We start from the raw sequence: 24,001 nt of genomic DNA on the forward strand, positions 1-24,001 counted from the left end.
CCCAACCAGTGGAGGTGATGCTTGCAGAGCATTATTGTGTGCCATGCCAGGGACCAAGCATTAAAATATAATTAAAAGGTTAGCTGTCTAAAGTATTTAGCACCATGTCTATATATAAATAATTATATATGTATAGATGTGTTTCGATATACAGAAAAGGGGGTTTTATTACAGGAATCAAAAAGGCAAGGAACAAAAAAAAATTGCAAACATTGATACATACATTAAAAAATATATATATTATATATATAATTTATTTTATTTTTATAAAATGTATGTATTAATGTTATATATATATTAGTGCTGTCAGTTAAACGCGTTATTAACGGCGTTAACACAAACCCATTTTAACGCCGTGAATTTTTTTATCGCGCGATTAAGGAGGTTCACCCTTTAAAACATTTTTTTTTTTGTCAGCACGTACCTCTTAACCCTTTCACACCGACGGGACGCATATATGCGTCCTCGGCGTTCGGGGGTTATACCGGGATGATGCCTGCAGCCGCAGGCATCATCCCGGTACCGTTGTTTAGAGCGGGCGATCGGCTATCCAAACATAACAACCGATGCGGCTAAAAGCCGCTCGGTTGTTATGCCGGAGGAGCGGGAGGGGACATCCCCCCCCTCCCACCGCCTTTCGCCGCTCTGACCGGGCCTCCCGTCCCACCGGGAGACCCGATCCTCCATCCGCCGCGTTCTGTGTTCAGGCGGAGACTGACACTAAGCCGTAAACGGCTTTGATTCAGTCTCCGCATTGAAACCACGGAAGCGGCGTCATGACGTCACTTCCGGGTTTCTCGGCTGCCAATGGCGCCGGATTTAAAAAAGTACACAGTATTCAGAATCGCCGTTTTCGGCGATCTGAATACTTTGAAGTGCAAAGGAGGGCTCGGAGGTCTTTTAGACCCCGATCCCTCCATAAAGAGTACCTGTCACCACCTATTGCTGTCACAAGGGATGTTTACATTCCTTGTGACAGCAATAAAAGTGATCAAAATGTAAAAAAATTAAAAAACACAATTTAATATTATAAAAAAAATAAAAATAAATAAGAAAACAAAAAAAAAAATGTTTTAAAGGGTGAACCTCCTTAATCGCGCGAATAATCGTGAGTTAACTATGACATTAATGCGATTAATCGCGATTAGAAATTTTAATCGCTTGACAGCACTAATATATATATATATATATATATATATATATATATATATATATATATATATATATATCAATCATTGGGCTATTTCTTGTACTGGTTTTTACGTTCTTTATTGAAAATACCAAATTTTGCCACCAGATGGATCGAAGTATCACAGGAAATTCTTATGAAACTTACTGCCAACAAGTGGCTGAAAAAGGCTGATGAATCTAGTCACCGCAAGGTTATTATTCCTCCAAGGGTTTTATTTTGGGAGTTCCACCCAAAAATAGAACTTCCACTTTTCGGAACCCTTCCCCCTCCGGCGTCACATTTGGCACCTTTCAGGGGGGGGAGCAGATACCTGTTTAATACAGGTATCATCTGAGAGCCGAGGGAGAGATCGGCTTCGGGAGCGCGCCTAATTTAAATGGTACCCGCCCCATTTGAATTGGGCTGGCTTCCGCCAGACGTGTTTACGATACACCGCCGCAAGTTTACAGGTAAGTGCTTTGTGGATCGGGCACTTACACGGAAAACTTGCGGCGGTGTAACGTAAACGGGTTACGTTACACGGCCGCAATTCTACTTGAATCTGGCCCCAAGAGCTGTAAACAGGACAAAAATTCTGCGGGTACCTGAATGGACGGCTGTGACAGGAAGAAGTAGATCACCCACGGTCCGCGGAGAGCCTGAGTGGCTTTGCAAGGATGGGGGGTGCGAGTCGAGTGACAGTGACCTGGGACCCGCAGCGACCCCCTTCTCCCGTGTCCGCGCCGCGGCTCTATTCAGTCTCAGCTGTCTCAGCCGAGCAGAGTGAAGCCGCCTCCCCCTCCTCCTCCCTACACAGGGGGAGGGGACCCGTCACCTGACCAGTTCTGTGCATGTCCCGCGCTTCTCATCTGAGGTACATTATGGGTCTGTATTGTGGGGTGGGGGTGTGCACTGTAAGGGTGTATGTACTGTGGAGGGGGGGGTCTGCACTGTAGAGGTGTCCATACTGTGGGGGTCTGCACTGTAGGGGTGTCTGTACTGTGGGGGGGTCTGCACTGTAGGGGTGTCTGTACTGTGGGGGTCTGCACTATAGGGGTGTCTGTACTGTGGGGGTCTGTACTGTAAGGGTCTGCGCTGTGGAGGGTCTGTACTGTAGGGGGGCTATGTAATGGGGTCTAGAGGTGCAGGGTGTTGTATAATGTAAAGGGGTCCAGAGGTGCAAGGTGCTGTGTAATATAAAGGGGTCCAGAGGTGCAAGGTGCTGTGTATTGTAAAAGGGTCCAGGGGTGCAGTGTAATGTAAAGGGGTTCAGTGGTGTAGGGTGCAGTGTAATGTAAAGGGGTCCAGAGCTGCAGGGTGCTGTATAATGTAAAGAGGTCCTTAGGTGCAAGGGGCTGTGTAATGTAAAGGGGTCCAGTGGTGCAGATCACTGTGTAATATAAAGGGGTCCAAAGGTGCAGGGTGCTGTGTAATATAAAGGGGTCCAGAGGTGCAAGGTGCAGTGTAATGTAAAGGGGTCCAGAGGTGCAAGGTGCAGTATAATGTTAAAGGGTCCAGAGGTGCAGGGTATGGTGTAATGTAAAGGAGTCCAGAGTGCTGTGTAATGTAAAAGGGATCAGTGTAATGTAAAGAGGTCCTTAGGTGCAAGGTGCATTGTAATGTAAAAGGGTCCAGTGTAATGTAAAGAGGTCCTTAGGTGCAAGGTGCATTGTAATGTAATAGGGTCAAGTGTAATGTAAAGAGGTCCTTAGGTGCAAGGTGCATTGTAATGTAAAGGGGTCCAGAAGTGCCGTTGTGGAGAGGGGATACACAGTAGTGACAAAGAGATATTGAAGGATACAGAGGCATGCAGGGGGCACAGTGGGGTGTTTTTACATTTTAATGTGGGGGGGGGGGAGTGCCAGATATAGGATCCGCCCCGGGTGCCAAATGCTCTAGGTACGCCCCTGATTAGCCCTGGGTTTTTTTTTTTTTTTCTGCCCCTGAACGCATGTAAGTGCATGGACATATAGGCTAACATTGAGGGGTGTTTAGAGGCAAGAAAAAATGAAAAACGCCTCTAGAAACTGCGTTTTTTAATGCTTTGTGTGCATGAGGCTAAAATGTTCATTTAATTAATTTGAACTGGGTAAAAATATTCATTGACACAACAAAATGAATGACGCTTTTTTACTATTCTGTCCAATCATCTCTTCAAATCAGCTGAAAGTAATTGAAAAAATGTTACAGCTTTTTCATAAAGACAATTCGAATACTAAGGGCTCTTTCACACGTCCTGTCAGTTTCTTTTTCCGCTCCGTCGGCTCAGCGGGGATCCCCACTGAGCTGTCGGCGGATAGGGCGGTCCCCGCACACAGTGCAGGGACCGCCCTGTCTCAGCTCCGCTCTGCCCTATGGGGAACCGGATGCAGACGGACCGTGTGTCCGTCTGCATCAGTTCCGTTCCGCCGGACGGAAGAAAAATAGGGTTTTCTTCTGTCCGAAAACCGGATCCCGACGGACGCTAGCGGATGCTCCATCCGCTAACGGACGCGATCCCATAGGGATTTATTACAAGTCCGTTAACGGACTTGTAATGAACGGACAGGCGGAACGGACATGTGAAAGGGGCCTTAAAAAAAAAATCTAAAAAAGAACACATAAGTAACAACAAAGTTAAAACAAATTATTTTTCTAGCCCCCGCGTGGGCGGAATATTAGAATGTTAGCTATTACTGCCGTCTGCTCACATAATTTGTAATAAAAACATATTTTCCATTCTGAAGCTTCCCTCCAACCCCTTTGCATATTATATTATATATACTGTGATTCTGTACTCATCAAATATGCTGCAGAAATCTCCCCCCACTGCAGCCATTTTAACTGTGGGCAGCTGCCTGTTCACTAATTGGATTTAAACAGACACACCGAGGCACACCTACAGCTATGCAGCCCTGCAGCTTTCATTGGCCCTCTTATGACTCACCCCCCCTGCCTTCCTGGCAAACTCTCAGGAGAGTATGAGAGAGAGAGAGAGAGCTGTGCATGATGTCATAAGCCTAGGCAAGTGATGGCAAACCTTGACACCTCGATGTTTTGGAATTACATTTCCCATGATGCTCATGCACTCTGAAGTGTAGCTGAGCATCATGGGGAATGTAGTTCCAAAACATCTGGAGTGCCGAAGTTTGCCATCACTGATCTAGACTAATGACCAGACAAAAAACAGGAAGTGGGCTGTATAAGGTATTTACTGGCAGAAAAAAAAATGTTTTACTATCCAAAGTTAAAACAACAAGGGCAGAAGATTTAATAGATGAAAAGTTGAAAAAATGACTGAAGGTCCGCTTTAAACTGAATAAAAATGATTGAAACAGAAAAAAAATATATATATTATTTATTTATTTAAAAGTTGCAGCACTCATTTAAATAATAGCTGTGTTGTTTGTAAAAATAAAAATAAAATAAATAAAAATAATAATAATAAAATAAAAAAAATATAATAGCTGTGTGACAACGCTCCCTCGAATATAAATAAAAAGGGAATAAAAAAAATATATAAATATGAAAAAAAAAAACATAAACATATAGGTAAACATGAAAAATAACATAAACATATAGGTAAACATGAAAAATAACATAAACATATAGGTAAATAAACATAAAAAATATATATATACATATAGATAAAGAAACACGAAAACAAACAAATGAAAAAGCAGATAAACGACTTTTTTTTTTTCTAACTGCAATTCCACCATGCACTCAGGTGCAGTACCACAGCCAGGACCTGCAGGTGGCAGCACCGAGATCCCGCAGCCTTCTTTCTCGATCGATACTTTATGATCTCCGGTCACATGGCTCCCTCGGAAACACCGCCCATCGCATCGCAGCTTGTTGCTAGGTGGGGTGACGTCACCAGCCTTTAGTGACAGCCTCTTGCTAGGGTTATTTTCCGGGACGGAAGAAGAGGGGGGGTCGGAGAAAATCCGCAGTAATCCTCCGTTACCGAGCCACCGAGGAGTCCCGGAGCGGCGGGGAACAGCGAGTACGGAGCCTGACGTCACCTTCCAGCCCGGTATCGTTGGCCCTGAGCGCGGATGGAGGCCGGGAACTGATGGTGAAAAGTGCCCCGGGGTTCAGAGACGGAGAACGGGCCTGAGGAGCTGCCATGGAGCTGAGGGTCGGGAACCGGTACCGGCTGGGCCGGAAGATCGGCAGCGGATCTTTTGGAGACATTTATTTAGGTAAGAAAGCTATTGGGGGGAGGTAGGGGGACGGGGGGCCCCCTGGAGGTTGGGGGTGGGGCCTCTGGGCTCCTCCTGCTTTGGGGGTCCTATAGACAATATTGGGGGTCTGTGGGCTTCTGGTCAGGTTTGAGGGGCCTTCTGGGTCTTGGAGGAGCAATGCTGGTACTTGTAGTTCAACCACACCCAGGATGTCCTCATTTCCCCACCATACATGGTCCTTCATCGTTGGATTGGGTTATGGTCCCAAGGTTGGCCGTGGCCGCCAACCATTGGCTGACCACTTGTAGGAAGGATCCTAATTGGACAGGATTGAACCCCTAATCGGTATTGTTCCCCGCCGTCTAGAGCTCCTCCCCTCCCAGGTAAACGTGCACGCTCGGCCCGTACTGGCGTACGTATGTGTAGATGACAGCGAGTCGATGTGTTCCTCCCGATCCTTTTGTAACTGACGCCCATTATAGGTAGCCAAAGGGGCCTTCTATGTTTTGGGGGAGCAATGCTGGTACTTGTAGTTCAACCACAACTAGGAGGTCCTCATTTCCCCACCATACATGGTCCTTCATCGTTGGATTGGGTTATGGTCCCAAGGTTGGCCGCGGTGGACAACCGTTTGCTGACCACTTTTAGGAAGGATCATGATTGGGCAGGATTGAACCCCCTAATCGGTATTGTTCCCCGCCATCTAGACGCTCCTCCCCCCAGATAAACATGCACGCTCGTGCTAGCGTACGTGTGTGTAGGTGACATCGCGCCGATAGGTGTTCCCCGATTTCTTTTGTAACTGATGGCCAATATAGGTAGTCAATGGGGCCTTCTATGTTTGGGGGAGCAATGCCGGTACTTATACTTTAACCACACCCAGGAGGTCCTCTCGTTGCCCCGCCATAGAGGACCTTCTATTACTAGATTGATCTATGATCTTGTCGGTGGAAGGCCATTGGCTGACCACTTTCATGAAGGTAGTTAATGGGGCCTTCTATGTTTGGGGGAGCAATGCCGGTACTTGTACTTTAACCACACCCAGGAGGTTCTCTCGTTGCCCCGCCATAGAGGACCTTCTATTACTAGATTGATCTATGATCTTGTCGGCGGACGGCCATTGGCTGACCACTTTCATGAAGGTAGTCAATGGGGCCTTCTATGTTTGGGGGAGCAATGCCGGTACTTGTACTTTAACCACACCCAGGAGGTCCTCTCGTTGCCCCACCATAGAGGACCTTCTATTACTAGATTGATCTATGATCTTGTCGGTGGACGGCCATTGGCTGACCACTTTCATGACGGATCATAATTGGACAGGATTGAACTCCCTGATCGTTATTGTTCCCTTCCATCTAAGATGTTCCTCCCCACAGATAAACGTACATGCTCGGCTCGTACTAGCGTACAAATGGAGGTGACAGCGAACCGTTCGATGTTCTTTTGTAACTGATGGCCATTATAGGTCTATAGGTAGCCAAGGGGGGGTCTTCAATGTTTGTGGGGGCAATGCTTCTTTGATTGGGGGAGCAATACTGGTAGTTCAACCACAACCAGGAGGTCCTCTCATTGCCCCACCATAGAGGACCTTCTATTACTGGATTGATCTATGATCTTGTCAGCGGTTGACCATTGGCTGGCCATTTCCGGGAAGGGATCATGAATGGACTGCCACAGATAAACGTACATGCTCGGCTCGTACTGGCTTACATATGTAGGTGACAGTGAGCCAATAGATGTCCCTCCGGTTATTTTGTAACTGATGGCCGTTCTAGGGGCCTTCTATGTTTGGAGGAGCAATGCCCACAACCAGGAGGTCCTCTCATTGCCCCACCGTAGAGGATCTTCTATTACTGGATTGATCTTGTCCGCGAAAGACCATTGGCTGGCCATTTCCGGGAGGGATCATGATTGAACTCCCTGATTGTTATTGTTCCCTTCCATCTAGACGCTCCGCACCTCCGATGAACGTACATGCTCGGCTCTTACTAGCGTACATATGTAGGTGACAGTGAGCCAATAGATGTTGGCCCGATTATTTTGTAACTGATGGCCATTATAGGCCTATAGGTAGCCAAAGGGGTCTTCTATGTTTGGGGAAGCAATGCCGGTACTTGTAGTTCAACCACGACCAGGAGGTCCTCTAATTGTCACTCCATAGAGGATCTTCTATTACTGGATGAATATATGATCTTGTCGGCGGACGACCATTGGCTGACCACTTCTGGGAGGGGTCATGATTGGACTGCCACAGATGAACGTACATGCTCGGCTCGTACTGGCATACTTATGTAGGCGACAGTGAGCCGATAGAGATCCCTCCTGTTCTTTTGTAACCAATGGCCGTTCTAGGTAGCTAAAGGGGCCTTCTATGTTTGGGGAAGCAATGCTGGTACTTGTAGTTTAACCACACCCAGGAAGTCCTCTCTTTGCCCCACCGTAGAAGATCTTCCATCACTGGATTGATTTCTATGATCTAGTGCAGGGGTCTCCAAACTTTATAAACAAAGGGCCAGTTTATTATTCTTCAGACTTTAGGGGGGCCGGACTGTGGCCAGTGGTAGTGGAAATTTCCAGGTATCAGTGGGCATAAACATTAACATATTTGGTATTAGGGGAAGGACGAGTGCCCTATTGTTGGTATCATTGGGAGGAATAATGCCCTATTATTTGTGTCAGGGGGAGAAATTATGCCCCGCTGTTGGGTGTCAGTTGGACGAAAAGTGTCATTACAGTAAGAGGAATAGCCCCCCAAGGGCCGAAAACAGGCAGGCAAAGGGCCACATCTGGCACCACTGATCTAGTGGGTGGCAGCAGTGGTTGACCACTTTCAAGGGAGACCGTGATTTGGCAGGATTGAGCATTCTGATTGCGTTTGTCCCCACTGTCAAGATGCCCCCCCCCCCCCCCCCCCCCCCCCAGGTAAATGTACATGCTAAGCTCATCCTAGCATACAGCGACCTGCTAGTCTCCTTGGTGTCTCTTTTGACCATTAAAGGCCTGTAAGTAGCCAGAGGGGCTTTCCTGGTCTGGCTGGAGACCACCTTACTTGTCCTACAGACTATTATGGGGTGCAATATTGTGGTCAGCCAACTGTTTGGCCAAGCCAAATTGACCCTCCATGTCTTAGAGGAGCAATGTTGGTACTTGTGGTTCTTCCACACCCTGGAGGTCTTCTCATTTCCCCATCATACATGGTCTTTTATCATTGGATTATGGTCCCAAGGTTGGCAGCAGCGGACAACCATTGGCTGACCACGTTCGGGAGAGGGCAGGATTGAACACCCTGTTCGTTATTGTTCCCCCTGCTGTCCTGCTCCCCCCCCCCCCCCCCAGACAAACGTACACGTTTGGCTCATACTAGCGTACATATGTAGGTGCCAGCGAGCCGATAGATGTAATAATTGGGCAGGATTGAGTACCCTGAGCGTTGTTGATCCCCACTGTCTAGATGGTCCTGCCCCTAGATGAGCATACGCGCTCGGCTTGTCCTAGCATACAGTGAGCTGATGGTCTCCTTGGTGTCCTTGTTGACTATTATAGGTCTGTAAGTTGGGCCTTCCTGGTCTTGCTGGAGACATTCTTGCTTGTCCTGCAGACCATTATGGGGTGCTATATTGTGGTCAGCCAATTGTATGGCCAATCCAAAGAAGCCCTCCATGTCTTGGAGGAGCAATGTTTGTACTTGTAGTTCAACCACACCCAGGAGTCCTTCTCATTGCTCCACCATACAATAGAGGAATCTCCATCGCTGGGATGATCTGTGATACTGTTGGTGCCAGTGGTGGATGATTATTGGTTCACCACTTTCAAGGGAGATTGTGATTGGACAGGATTATACACTGTGATTGATATTCTTCACTGCTGTCTAGTCGCCCCCCCCCCCCCCCTAGATAAACCTACGCACTTGGCTCGTCCAAGCGTACATATGTAGCTGACTGCAAGCCGATAGATGCTCTCCCGGGTCTTTTGATGGCCGTTCTAGGTTGTCGGAGGGGCCTTCTATGTTTGGGGGAGCAATATTGGTTCTTTTAGTTCAATCACACCCAAGAGGTCTTCTCATTGCCCCACCATAGAGGAACTTCCATCACCGGATTTGTCTGATCCCATATGTGACAGCAGTTGACAACTATTGGTTGACCATTTTCAAGGGAGTCTGTGATTGGGCAGGATTGAACACCCTGATCGTCGATGTTCTCTAGACCCTCCTCCCATTGGATAGACATATGTATTCGGCTTGTCCAAGCGTACTTATGCAGGTGACAGTGAGCCTATAGTTTGTTCCTCTTGGTGCCTTTATAATTGATGGACATTATACGTCTGTAGGTAGCCAAAGGGGCCTTCTTAGGGATATTCCATATTGTTTGTCCTCTAGACTATACTGGAAATTGAATGGGCAGAGGTAAACAGCCTGGTATTGCTCTTCCTAAGACTGGCCACCATTTAGCCGCCCATCCCTTAGCTAAGTGTAGTTGCTTGGTTTGTCCAAGCTTACAAGATGACTGCCATCTAGCTAAATGTACGCACTCGGCTCTTCTGAGCGTACATATGCAGGTGACGGCGAGCCAATAGATGTTTCCCTTGGTGCTTTTTGTGGTTGGTGGACATTATAGGTCTGTATGTAGGCCAAAGCGCCTTCCATGTTCAACATAAGTCCATTTGCCTGGTTGGGTTTTAGCCGCTAGATCAGCACTGCAGGCTATAGACTGCAGCACCGATCAGTGTGTTCTGATGCCAGGGAACTGTATCATTGTATTTTGAAAGCATGGAGGATTTCACTCCTCCACCTCAAATATGTGGATGGGGAAATCAACTCAATTTTTATTTTTTTTAAACTGAACCCCCCCCCCAAAAAAAAAACAGCCTCACCTATAGGCTGCAGCATCTAGCGTTTGTTTACATCCAACTGTCAAAGACTCCCCCTCCTGGTCACACCTGTGCAATACAGCCCTAGAGACTGATGGTGCCATGTCCCGGTAGAGAAGCCTACAGTAATTTATGGAGTTGCACAGGTGCAGCGAGGAGAGGAAGCCTTTCACTGCTGGATATAAATGGAGGCCACAGGCCATCAGATCTCAACAAGCATACATCTGTGGAGAGGGAAACTAGAATCACTTTGTCTGAAAGCTGAAAGTGCACTTATTCCCTAAGGTAGAACAACAAATGGCTGCATGATTGACCATAATCGTATGTTTGGGGCCACTTTTCAAGCTGACCATGCATGCTTCATACCCCCCACTTGTAAGACACTCGGCTTCTGGTGAGCGTGATATTATTGGATCTTCTAGCAGGATCCCAAATCCAGCAAGAATGCTTTCCAGACCAATACCAGCATCTTCACGCAAAATTTGGGATTCTCAACGGTTCCAGGATTCCACAGTGAAGCCCGGTGAATCTTTGTTGTATTGTTTACATAATTCTATTGCTTCCAGGTCGCTTTTTTATTGGGAGAGACACTTCAAGGTTCACTTTACAGGTGGCCCCAAACATACAAATGCAGTTGCATGGAGGTCTGTGTGAGCCGGACATTCTCATGGAAATCTGGGAAAGGCAAGGATCCCAAATCCTAAAGATAGGATCCTGTTCACTGTATTTCATCTTCTCACAAGATTTGGGATCCTTAAAGCGGCGTTCCACCCAAAAATGGAACTTCCGCTTAATCCACTCCTCACCCCCTTACATGCCACATTTGACATGTAACTTTTTTGGGGGGGGGGGGGGGAGTGGGGGCTTCAGGAAGAGTGGGACTTCCTGTCCCACTTCCTCCTTCTGCCGAGGGGCTGGTAAGGCGAATAGCTTAATCGCCTTACTGCAGCCCCTCCCTGTAGGCGATCGTCTGTCCATTCAGATGGCGTAGTGCCGCTTGCGCATGCGCAGTGACGCTTACGCATGCGCAGTAGGTGCCTGGCCGTGAAGCCGAAAGCTGTCACGGCCGGGTGCCCACACTTGGAATGAAGACGCCGGCCGGAGAGGGGGGAGAGGAGCGAAGCCCCGGCCGGCGCGTCACTGGAACCGCGAAGCAGGTAAGTGTCTGTTTATTAAAAGCCAGCAGCTACACTTTTTGTAGCTGCTGACTTTTAATAAACATAAAAAAAGGCTGAAACTCCCCTCTAACATTCCAGTGATCCCATAATAAAGCCCAACGACATTACTAGCGCCTACAGGGATGGGCCAGAGGCAAGAGTTTTGTTCGAAGGTTTACATTCTTTTATTTGCTTCCAGATAGCATTTTCTTTTTAAATAGGGGAAGATGCTTCAATATTCACATAAAAATGGGCAAAACCTGTACTGGAAATCCACCAGGCAGCCAATTGCTAAATACGTCTGCTCTGGCTTATAAGAGATGCATCTAGCTCAGTGTTTCTCAACTCCAGTCCTCAAGGCGCCCCAACAGGTCATGTTTTCAGGCTTTCCATTATTTTGCACAGGTGATTTGATCAGTTTCACTGCCTTGGTAATTACCACAGCCATTTCATCTGAGGGAAATCCTGAAAACATGACCTGTTGGGGCGCCTCGAGGACTGGAGTTGAGAAACACTGATCTAGCTGAATGGAGAGGGGAGAACAAGCCAGAATCTCGGCTGACCACCTATCTCGGGGGAACAGCAGTTCTCACACCCAAGAACAGTTGACTCATGCCAGACACACAAAGTTGTGGCCAGAACAAGCAACTGTCACCTCCTGTCAGGGTTGAGCCATAGGGCTGCTTCACATGTGTGGTGCAGTTTTGGCAACGCTTTTTTATTAACACTACCATCGAACTCTATGAAAAACATGTGTTATGATGAAAGTGCATGACAGATGTGGCATGAAGGATTTTAATAGACATAGTCGCACGCTTAAACGTGCATAAAAACGCAGCCCTTAGGTGTGGAGAAATGACAAGTGTCCGCATGCCTAGCTGTTCCTCCAAAACAAGGAAGCCCCCTTTGCCTGCCTACAGACCGATAATGGCTGCGAATCACGAAGGCATCAGGGGAAAAGTCTACCAGCCGCTGTAATCTGTATATGTACGTTTGGATGAACTGAGCATGTAGGTTTAGCTAAGGGAGATTTGGCTAGACCAGGGGTGCCCAACCAGTGGAACCCTTTGATGTGGCCCGCGGAACCCTTTGATGTGGCCCGCAACCTCTGCTCTGGGATGGAATAGAATACTGTTATTAAAGGTCAGTTTATCACTAAAATCGCAGGCCCAGATTCTCGTAGGAGTTACGCCAGCGTATCTTCAGATACGCCGTCATAACTCTGAGTTTGAGGCGTCGTATCTATGCGTCTGATTCTTAGAATCAGTTACCCATAGATTTGTCTTAGATCCAACCGGCGTAAGTCTCTTACGCCGTCGTGTCTAAGTTGCATATTTACGCTGGCCGCTAGGTGGCGCTTCTGTCGATTTACACGTCGAATATGGTAATGAGCTAGATACGCCGATTCTCAAAACGTATGTGCGGCCGGCGCATTTTTTTACGTTGGGCATTTTTGGGTGTAAAGTTACCCCTGCTCTATGAGGCGTAGATGAGGAGTACCAATGTTGGGTATGGACGTCGGAACAGCGTCAAATTTTTCACGTTTTACATCGTTTGCGTAAGTCGTCCGTGAATGGGGCTGGACGTAAGTTACGTTCACGTCGACTAGGCATTGAGCGGGCGCAATTTAATTAGAAAATTCGACGTGATACTTGGCATGCGCCGTTCGAAAAAAGCGTAAAAAACGTGGGGTCACGATTAATTTCCATAAAACACGCCCACCACTTCCACATTTGAATTAGGCGGGCTTACGCCGGCCCAGTTACACTATGCCGGCGTAACTTAAAGCGCAAGTTCTTTAAGAATACGGGACATGCCGCTCTAAGTTACGGCGGCGTAGTGTATCTCAGATGCGCTACGCCCGCCTAAAGATAGGCGATTCTACGAGAATCTGGGCCACGTGTATATATGGGCATATCTGCTCTGCGGTGGTTACTGGGCTGCTTTCAAACTGATCCGCAGAGCAGCGCACCTGCGGGTTACCTGCACCGAGCCATAGGCTTCTGTTATTACCTGTGGAGTTTAGTGAGCTTTCTGAAAGTGCACCAAACCTGCAGAATATATTAAAAGTCTATTGCAAAGTACACTGCGTTGCACCTGCTGTGCGGGTAAACCACAGCGCATCAGTGTGAAAGCAGCCTTGGGCCCCTTTCACACAGTCGGTCCAACCAATTGGACCCTCCATTCACCTCTAAAGTAGTGGCAGACATAAACCAACTCCAATCCAATCAGCAAAAATAAATAAACTATAGGAGTATAGTGGGCTGTGTCCGTGTCGGCTCTACGTATGCAGAGCTGACCCGGACATGCCACCCACCCGCTCTGCTCATTGTGGCCCACAACCTGTGGCCCTCGCTCTTCAAACGGTTGGGCACCCCTGGGCTAGACAGTGACTAATCTTGAACCCTTGGACGAGATAAACGCATATGGTTAGCTAAGAAAGGTGTGACTAGTCGAGGAACAATAACAGTAGTCATTACCTGCTCCATACATTTCCCCACTTGGCCACTAGTCATCTGTCACTGCCACCACTGGGATCATAGCCCAATCCAGCCATAGTGCTGGAGAGTCATCTATTGTGGTGCAACAACAGGGCCTCTTGGGAGTGCTTCAGCTACAAGTACCAATACCGCACCTTCAAAGCATAGAAGGCCCCTTTGGCTACCTACAGACCTATCCATAGTGATCAGTCACAAAGGCACCAAGGGAAACCTCTATTTGGCCCACTGTCACATGTGTATGACTCAAGTGTGTAGGTGTTATTTTTTTTTTATCTTATTGGATTTTGATATGATACAGACAACACAACAATGGGCTTGCAAGCGTGTAGGTTTGGCTATGGGAGTAATTGGCTGTTGCCACCTATAGGATCATAGCTCAATACAGCCATAGTGATGGGAGAATAATGTCTGGTGATGAAACACCAAGGCCACTTGGGTGTGGTTGGATTGGAAGTACCAGAATTACTCTATCAAAATGTGGAAAGCCCCTTTGACTACCTACAGTACAGACTTGGATCACTTTGGATAAATCGATGGAAATGCGGCTATATGGTGGCCAGTCTTGTATGCTTGGACAAGCTGAGTGCAACCAGTCTTGAGGAGCACAATAACAAACCTGGCTGTTTAACTCTGCCCAATCACCCTCAAAGGTGGCCAACCCATGATAGTCTGCCACTGCCATCTGTGAGATCAGAGCCCAATCCAGCCATAGTGATGGAGGGTCACCTATGGTGGTGCAACAACTGGACTTTCCTGCTAGGGTTGTCCCGTTACCACTTTTTTAGGACCGAGTACAAGTACCGATACTTTTTTTCATGTACTCGCCGATACCGATTACTGATACTTTTTTTAAAATGTGTCCCCCCCCCCCCCCCCCCCCCCCAGAGATAGCCAAGCCCTCACCCCCGCCGCCGCCTAGTTGATCAGCGCGGGGAACATTACAGCTTTCATTTGAATAGCTGTGTGTTCCCCGCCGCGCACATCATATATAGCCTGTCCCACCTTGTCCGGGCACTTTGATAGACAGATCACCCATCAAACTGCCCGGATAAGGGGGAGGGGCTATATATGACGTGCGCGGCGGGGAACACACAGCTATTCAAATGAATGCTGTAATGTTCCCCGCGCTGATCAACGCGGCGGTGGGGGGTGGAGGTTTGTGGCTTTCTCTTTGAGGACTGCTCTGCTCCACTCTCCGCCCCCTTTCCACACACTCTCCGCCCCCTTTCCACCCGCTCTCTAGAAGAAAAAAAAAGTATCGGGTCTGGCATCGGGAGCATTTGCGTGAGTACAAGTACTCGCGCAAATGCTCCATATCGGTCCAGATACCGATACTAGTATCGGGACAACCCTATTTCCTGCGTATGGTTGAACTACGAGTACCAGCCCATAATGGCTGTCAATCACAAAAGACTCCAGAGGGAACGTCTACCAGTTACCAACATATATACATTTGAATAAGCAGAGCATGTATGTTTATCTGGGAGGGGGAGTGGCTAGATGGCAAGGAACAATACCAATCATGATCTCCCTCAAAGAGTAGTTGGCCAATGGCAAAAAACACACAGGATCTCCTGGGTGCGATTGAACTACAGATACCAGCATTTCTCCCCCAAAACATAGAAGGTTAATTTGGCTTCCTACAGACCTATAATGGCTGTCAATCTCCAAAGGAGAACATCCATCAGCTTACTGTCACCTGTATATGGACGATGGGATAAGCCGCGCACGTACTCTGCTTATCCTAGGGGGAAGAGTGTCTAGACAGTGGAGATCAGGGTATTGAATTCTGTCCAATCATGATCCTTCCCGAAAGTGGTCAGCCAACAGACGTTCGCCGCTGCCACTACCCATGGGACCATAGCCCAATCCAGTGATGAAGGTTCATCTATGGTGGGGCAATACAGAACCTCCTGGGTGTGTATAAACAGGAAGTACCAGCATCGCTCCTCCAAAACATGGAAGGCGCTTTGGCCTACACACAGACCTATAATGTCCACCAACCACATAAAGCACCATTGGATCCATGTATGGCCAGTTGCAGAGGGGGAGGGTAGGATGGTTTAAAGGGGTTGTAAAGCTCTGCGTTGTTTTTCACCCTAATGCACCCTATGCATTAAGGTGAGAAAACATCCGATGCCCCCCCCCCCCCTCGTTTACTTACCTGAGCATTTGAAAGTCCCAGGTTGTGAATGCGCGGGCTTCTCGGCTCTTCATTGGATGATTGATGGCAGCGCAGCCATTGGCTCCCGCTAGTGTCAATTCGGAAAAGCGGATCCCGACTGACGCTAGCGGATGCTCCATCCGCTAACGGACGCGTTCCCATAGGGATTCATTACAAGTCCGTTAACGGACTTGTAATTAACGGACTTGTAATGAGCGGACGAACGGTCCGCTAGTGTGAAAGGACCCTTAAGTCAAGGCACAAGGGCAAAAAGAAAAAGCGCACTTTGTTTGTGTGCGTTTATTCTTTAACCCACCTAGCCTCAGTGTCCCTTTTAAGTTATTACGCCTGGGGTCAGGAAGGTCTGCCCAATCTAATGTCACATGATGAGGAGCTGGTCCCACTGGCTCCTGATCATTATGGAGACTAGGAGCTGCCATTGGCTTGGTCATTGTGCTAGGAGCGTACGGTGAACCCACGTTCAGCACAGAAACCTTTGCTGCCCATGGATGTATATGTGGGCATTGCAGCCCACCCTCTTTGCTGCTGCACCTATGCATGACGTTGGTAACCGCAGGGTATAATGGAGTCTGGATTAGGCAAGAGTTTTGTCTATGGGTACTTTGAGCTCCTCCAGGTAGACGGTCCTCTGAATCGGATGACCTGGGTGCTTCCTGTTTCCAGAGCATTGCTAATACAGGGAGATCATGCAAGACGTGGAAATTGAGGTCAGTCATTAGCAAATGTACAATGATCAGACATGTCTGTGCAGAACGAAGTGCGTGTGTCGGCTACAGAGCCAACCTTGCCAATTAAATGAAAGAATTGTAGCCTAGCCAATAGCCCTTTGCCTTGACACAGATGACCCAAGGAGGTCCTGAATGTGCAACTGTCACTCCACGGGAGCCCTGATCGAAAAGGCTTGGGAGGTGTCCCCAGCCCTTCCCCCCACCGCCACCACCGCCATGGCTTCTGCAGTGATACTGGATAAATAAAGCACTTCCTCTTTCACGGCGGATAATTGCAGTGTGTGTTTTGTTGCTTTTTATATGACAGCTGTATATACAATTCTGCATGTAGCATATAAGATTGTATTGTGTTTTGGATTCTGACATTTTAGTGATGTTTTAGTAGTATTGCTATTTCCTCTATATAGACCCCCCCATCATTTTATGTGACAGATCTCCTATTTGACATGTTTTTTGTTTTTGGAATGAGAAAGGGCCCCATCCTTCTAATAGTGTAATATGACTTATGAGATGTTTGCAGCATTTTATTATTTAATACATTTTATTTTTATTATATTTTTTATAACATTTATTTATAATAATATTATTAATATTATAAAAAATATCATAATAAAATTTATTATATTATCAGGGCTTTTTTTCTCACACAATAGGTGCAGGGACTCCCCCTTTCCACCCCACCCCTTTTCTCCGCCCCCTACCTACCTCCCAGTACTGCCCCTTTTAGACAATATCGAACCAAGTATCATTTTGTGATACTAAGTAAGGGCTCTTTCACACGGAGCGGACCGTTTCTGGGTCGGCTCAGCGGGGATCCCCGCTGAGCTGTCGGCGGATAGGGACCGCCCTGTCTCTGCTCCGCTGTCCCCTATGGGGAACCGGATGCAGACGGACCGTCTGTCCGTCTGCATCAGTTCCGTTCCGCCGGACGGAAGAAAAATAGGGTTTTCTTCCGTCTGAAAACCGGATCCCGACGGACGCTAGCGGATGCTCCATCCGCTAACGGACGCAATCCCATAGGGATGTATTACAAGTCCTTTAACGGACGTCTGAAAGGGGCCTAATTTGTATGGAATTTGGTAATGATATCAAGAAAAACAGTAAAATAGACCCCCCTGCAGCCAATAACAATAGACCCTCCTAACAACAATGGACCACCCACAACAAAATCCCCCCCCCCCAGCAACAATAGACTCCCGGCAGCATCAACAGATCTCCACACAGCCAGCATTAATAGACTCTCTGCCTGCCATCAACAATAGACCCCCTCCCCCAACAGTAGATCTCTTTCAGCAACAACTGACCCCCCAGCAAGAACATAAGACCGCCCCCCCCCCCCCCAGCAACAATAGGTACCCCACCAGCAAGTATAGACCCCCCCCCTGCAAAAATAGATCACCAGCAGTGAGCATCAACACCCTGCAGCGCACCTCTTGCCATTACATACAATCAGTCCAGGAGGTGCCGGAACTGCGTTCCCCCGCATTCCCGCTGAAAAAAAGCTATTATTATTATATATTTTTTTTTTTTTATGATTATTTTTTTATTATGTTTTATAATTCTTCAGGATTTATATAGTACCAACAGTTTACGCAGCGCTTTACAACATGGGGGCAAGATAGTACAGTTACAATACATATCAATACAGGAGGAATCGTAGTGCCCTGCTCCTTTAGAGCTTACAATCTAGAAAATGCTGATTGGTCGGTGTGAGATCTGCTTGCCCTCATTGGTCAGGTGCCCAGGTCTATTGTGATGCTCGTCCAATACAGGAATACCTCGGATTACGAGCATAACTTGTTCCACAAGGATGCTTATCATCCGAAGCACTCGTATATCAAAGCGAGTTTCCCCATAGGAAATGATGGTAACTCCGATAATCCGCAGCCACTGCTTGTCTACACAGTACCGCATGTGGTCAGAGGTGTGCGGGCGCGCCAGAGACGCTCGTGAACCAAATGCGGTACTGCACACCCCAGCAGCTTGAATTCTGCTTGTCTTGCGAGATGACACTCGCAAAGCAAGTCGGAATTTTTTAATGAAATAGCTTGTATTGCGAAACGCTCATTAAAAAACGCATCCGATTCGCATAATGGAAACTGCAGCCACTGCTTGTCTATGCAGTATCGCATGTGGCCAGAGGTGCGGGGGCGCCGGAGACACTCGGGCATCCGTGCATCGCTGGGACCCCCACTGCACTTCTGGCCAAATGCGGTACTGCACACCCCAGCAGCTTGAATCCTGAGACCACGCTCGCAAAAGGATTCAGGATTTAAAAAATGGCTTGTATTGCGGAACGTTCGTAAACCGCGTTATTCGCAATCTGAGGTTCCAGTGTACTAGCAAAAGCATAAACACAGTACTTTTATTCTTTCTCTTTACTAGGCGGTCGTGGGCACGCTCCTGCATTGAGGGCGCGTTGTTGTACCGGTACGGTAATTCACACAGCACTGCCAACCTGCTGCAGTATGTGTGTGAGCTGGTTGTTAAATGGTTAAAGGCAGACATTTTTTTTTTTAAAATAACAAATATGTTATACTTACCTCCACTGTGCAGCTTGTTTTGCAGAGTGGTCCCTGAATCCGTGTCTTCTGGGATCCCTCGGCGGCTGTCTCGGCTCCTCCTCGCAAAAGCTTTCCACGTTCATGCGAGCTCCCTCGCATGGTGGAAAGCTTTTGCGAGGGCGCTCCCGTGATACAGCGGCGTCCATAGCCGCCGACTGTATCACTCGGGCGTGCGGCGTCATCCGCTGTGATTGACAGCAGCGCCAGCCATTGGCTGCGCTGCTATCAATCCGCCTAGCCAATCAACGGCCAGGCTGGGAACTGAACAGGATGACGGGGACGCGCCTGGGACTTTCGAAAGGTGAGGTAAGTAAAACGGGGGCTCGGCGTGGGGGGGGGGGGGGTTCTGTCAGATGTTTTTTTTACCTTAAAACCGTAAAAAAACTATACTAATACACGTTGATTTTTTTTTTTTTTTTTTTTTTTTTTAGCATACTATACCAGATCATACAATTTTTGTTTAATCCTTTTTACCCCCTTTAAGAGGTTTATGACACTGGGAGGCGGAGCCAAGCACCATGTCACGAGAGGTGGCATATTTGTGTGCAGCTGGCACCAAGGGGTTAATCTACAGGTTTTTTAAACCAAAAATACAATAGAAATACACAACACGTGACATCGATTACAAATTTTTGTTGTACGATAATTTTCGTATTTTAGTTAACCTCTTCATTTTCGATCTGGAGACTAGCATGCAAAAAATACCATAAAAAAAACCCCGAAGGTCATTGATCCGATAATCTCATTGTGTGTGTGTGTGTGTGTGTGTGTGTGTGTGTGTGTTAGGCTTTTAGAACAGGTGTCTGGCGGTCCTCCAGCTAGTGCAAAACTACAAGTCCCATGAGGCATTGCAAGGCAGAGGCATAATGGGACTTGTAGTTTCACAACAGCTGGAGGGACCACCAGTTTGAGACCCCTGCTTCAGAATGATTTCCCTGCTTTATGTGGTAAAGCAGTTTGATATATATCAATCAATCAATCAATCTCTCAAATATATAAATTCTAGCTTTGTTGGCCCTATAATTACTATATAAAATATTAAATATTTTTTATATCTGTTTATTTTGCAGGCACTGACATCGCAGCAGCTGAGGAAGTTGCAATAAAGTTAGAATGTGTGAAGACGAAGCATCCCCAGCTCCACATCGAGAGCAAGATCTACAAGATGATGCAAGGAGGAGGTGAGGAGCGCCTGGACTTCAGTGTGATGTCATCAGACGCCACCTACAGCCTCGGCAAGGCGACCTCCCATTCTGTGTCCAGCATTGTTTACCAGCTTGTTTTCTTCCTCTTTAGTGGGAATCCCAACCATAAAGTGGTGCGGCGCGGAGGGCGACTATAACGTCATGGTGATGGAGTTGCTGGGACCAAGCCTGGAAGATCTCTTCAACTTCTGCTCCAGGAAATTCAGCTTGAAAACCGTACTGCTGCTAGCCGACCAGATGGTGAGTTTTGTTTTGGCAATAAACATGGGGGGGGGGGGGGGGTCCGCGTCTCGTACGGTATTTATGCTGAATAATTAAGGCACTTTTCAAACTGTTGAATGGCAGGACAATTAGGAACGTTATCTGCTGCTGAGCGCGTGAAAAGAAGACCCCTGTGGCTATTTGATGTCTGAATTGATATCTGGAAGGATTTTGCACAGTGAACACATTGGTTGAGGTCATGTGACCATGTCTGTTTTGCCCCTGCTGTGTGTGGGGTGCTTTATTAACCACTTGAAGAATTTTTTTTACTACTAATGGCGGCGATCAGCTTTTTTTTTTGTGACTGCGACATTATGGTGGACAATTTCTGACACATTTTTGGGACCATTGTCATTTTCACAGCAAAAAGTGCTATAAAAATGCATTCATTACTATGAAAATGACAATCGCAGTTTGGGAGTTAACCACTAGCCATGAATAAGCACTAGTCCAGTGCGAAACGCGTCGGCTGTTCCATTGCTGTAACCCTGTGATGTGATGTACCTGCTGTTCGTTTAAATAAAAGACAACCTTAATGGTCATCGGAGTGCGGCTATCCATTCTTCTCTTCATATCCCATGCATAACCACTAGGGGGTGCTGAAGGGGTTAAGTGTGACCTCATATGTGTTTCTAACTGTAGGGGGGCGGGGCTGGACGTGTGACGTCACTGATCGTCTGTTCCCCGATATAGGGAAAGGCGATCAATGACACTGCCACTGTGAAGAACGGGGAAGGTGTGTTTACACTCGCCACTCCCCGTTCTTCAGCTCCTGTGACCAATCGCGGGACTCCGGGGGCGATCGGGTCCCGCAGTCACGGAGCTTCAGACCGGGTCGCGGGCGACCCACGGCTGGGCACTTAAAGAGGACGTACAGGTACGTGATTGTGCCCAGCCGTGCCATTCTGCCGACGTATATCAGCGTTGGGTGGTCCTTAAGTGGTTAACTGACGTACGACGCTGTACCCAAACAAAATTGACGTGTGTGTTTTTTTTTTTTTTTTTTTCATGCGCTTTTTGCCAATTTTGAAAAAAATAACTTTTTTTTTTTTTGCTATGATTTCCCCCATAAAAAGTTATTTATCAGTTTAGGCCAATACGTATTCTTCTACATATTTTTGGTTAAAAAAAAAAATCACAATAAGCGTTTATTGATTTGGTTTTCGCAAAAGTTATTGCGCCTACAAAATAGAGGATAGATTGTGGCATTGTGTGTGTGTGATTAGTTTTATTTATATATATATATATATATATATATATATATATAATATTTCGTATTTATCGGCGTACAGCGCGCACCCCTAATGTGGACCTGCAATTCCTGTAAAAAAAAAACATTTTAGTACTTACAGTTTTGGTGTCTTGCGCGTCGGGTTCGGCGTCCATCTGCCGCTTCGGTGGTGTTCTCACGCGCTGTCTCCCCGTCGAATCACCGTTTCCCGCGCTCAGTTTGAACGCCTCCGCCGACGTATACCGAGTGCAGTACACTCGTCTACATTCGGCTTCGCTCGTGCTCACGCTCTGTGACATTTATGCGTGCGCACGAGCGAAGCTGAGCCTGGCCGAGTGTACTGCACTCGGTATACGTCGGCGCAGGCATTCAAACACAGCGCGGGAAGCAGGTATCGGCGTATATCGCGCACCCACGATTTTCCCCTTATTTTAAGGGGAAAAAAGTGCGCGGTATACGCCGATAAATACGGTATATATTAAAATTGACTAGTGTTGGTGGTGATTAGAGACTTTTTAGTGGGACTGCGACATTGCGGTGGACAGATCGGACACTTGACACTTTTTTGGGACCAGTGACATTTTATATAGCAATCAGAGCTAAGAATAGCCACTTATTACTGTATAAATGTCACCGGCAGGGAAGGGGCTATAGCTTTTAAAGCACCATCCTTTAACGATGGCGGTTGGTCGGCAAGTGGTTAACTGACAATTGCGCGGTCGTGCGATGTGGGGACTAAATAAAATGTATGCCTAGGGGGGAGGTGTGTGTGTGTGTGTGTGTGTGTGTGTGTGTGTGTTATGTCTATCATTTTAGTGTGATCAGGAGCACAGGTTTCGTCCTGTAGCAGTAAAACTACTATAGGGAGGACCTAAAGTGGGCCTTGCAGTATTTCTATGAATTTTTGGTATAATTTTTCACGTTTGTATCGGTATATGGGCTCTTATTAATTGGGCCACAACGGGTGTTCCATGCAGCTTGTATAGCCACGTTTGTCTGTTTTTACACCTGCTTACCTCCAAGTCAGTCCAGGTCCGGAGTGTCGGAGCTCCAATTATTGAAATGCAGTTTTAGCCCCCGTCAAGTGACTTTGCCTAGGCCGAGGTGCTGTCATCAGTCTGCTGCAGACAGGAGGAAGCATTTCCTCTATCTCCTGTCCTCACAAGGATCAGACTGCAGTGATATAACTTTGTAGCAAGTGATAAAGTGAGGGGCTGATCTGTGGTTGGAGTGAATGAGGCCGTGTGCGATTATTCGGCGTTCCTAGCGCTTTGCTGCAGGAGGAAGCCCCATTGAAAGCAATGGGAGGCTGACGGCTCGGCAGCTAGTTGTGGCCACTCAAATGTACTCAAAATCTGCGAATGATCGGCCCTGGATGCAGACTCTGCGCACCGAGCCCATCATTCACAGGTAATCGCTCCATGAGCAATTGTGAGCAGCTCCGATTGGCTGTGAGAGCCGTCAATGGGGCTTCCTCCGGGAAATAATTAGCAGGAACCCTCACTTGGGGTTCCCACATGTAATCACTTACAGTCCCCTTCTCAGATGTGTGATGGGGCCTTAGTCCTGGGGTAGATGGTGATCCCGGTAATTGCCTGAATAAAGGTTGTGCTGTCTTTTTGGAGATGTGGTGAAGACGACTTGCTGAAGTTCGAACCAAGAATCCGAAAGGGGATTTAAAGGGTCACTAAAGGAAAAACATTTTTTAGCTGAAGTGACTGTTTACAGGGTATAGAGACATAATAGTTAACTGATTCCTTTTAAAAATAGATAAAAACAAATCATATAATGTGCCTGCAGTTTTTTGTTTAGTTTTTGCTGTTGTTTCCTGGTTCTCTGATGTACAGAGCCAGAGAGCCAATAGAGGGAAGTGATGCTTTGTCTAAAACCCACAGCACCAATCCAGTTTCGTTTTACAAACTGTAATCACACCTCCTTGATTAGTGACCACCGTGAGAAATCT

The 24,001-nt window shown here is 47.2% G+C and overlaps 1 protein-coding gene across 4 annotated transcripts in view; it reads left to right on the forward strand.

Moving 5' to 3' along the window:
• The first annotated feature begins 5,000 nt into the window (after positions 1 to 5,000).
• Positions 5,001 to 24,001, forward strand: part of CSNK1D (casein kinase 1 delta) — a 47,071-nt gene continuing 28,070 nt past the window's right edge. For 2 of the 4 annotated variants that reach the window (XM_040330776.1, XM_040330778.1), the window contains exons 1-3: positions 5,003 to 5,358; positions 20,412 to 20,522; positions 20,638 to 20,786. In XM_040330776.1, coding sequence (XP_040186710.1) covers positions 5,283 to 5,358; positions 20,412 to 20,522; positions 20,638 to 20,786 — 336 coding nt within the window. In that variant the 5' untranslated portion in view covers positions 5,003 to 5,282. Of the gene's footprint in view, positions 5,359 to 20,411; positions 20,523 to 20,637; positions 20,787 to 24,001 lie in introns of all 4 variants that reach the window. The other 2 variants (XM_040330779.1, XM_040330777.1) reach the window with 2 other exon arrangements.

Source organism: Rana temporaria, chromosome 12 (assembly GCF_905171775.1).
Source record: "Rana temporaria chromosome 12, aRanTem1.1, whole genome shotgun sequence".
Classification (NCBI taxonomy): Eukaryota; Metazoa; Chordata; class Amphibia; order Anura; family Ranidae; genus Rana; species Rana temporaria.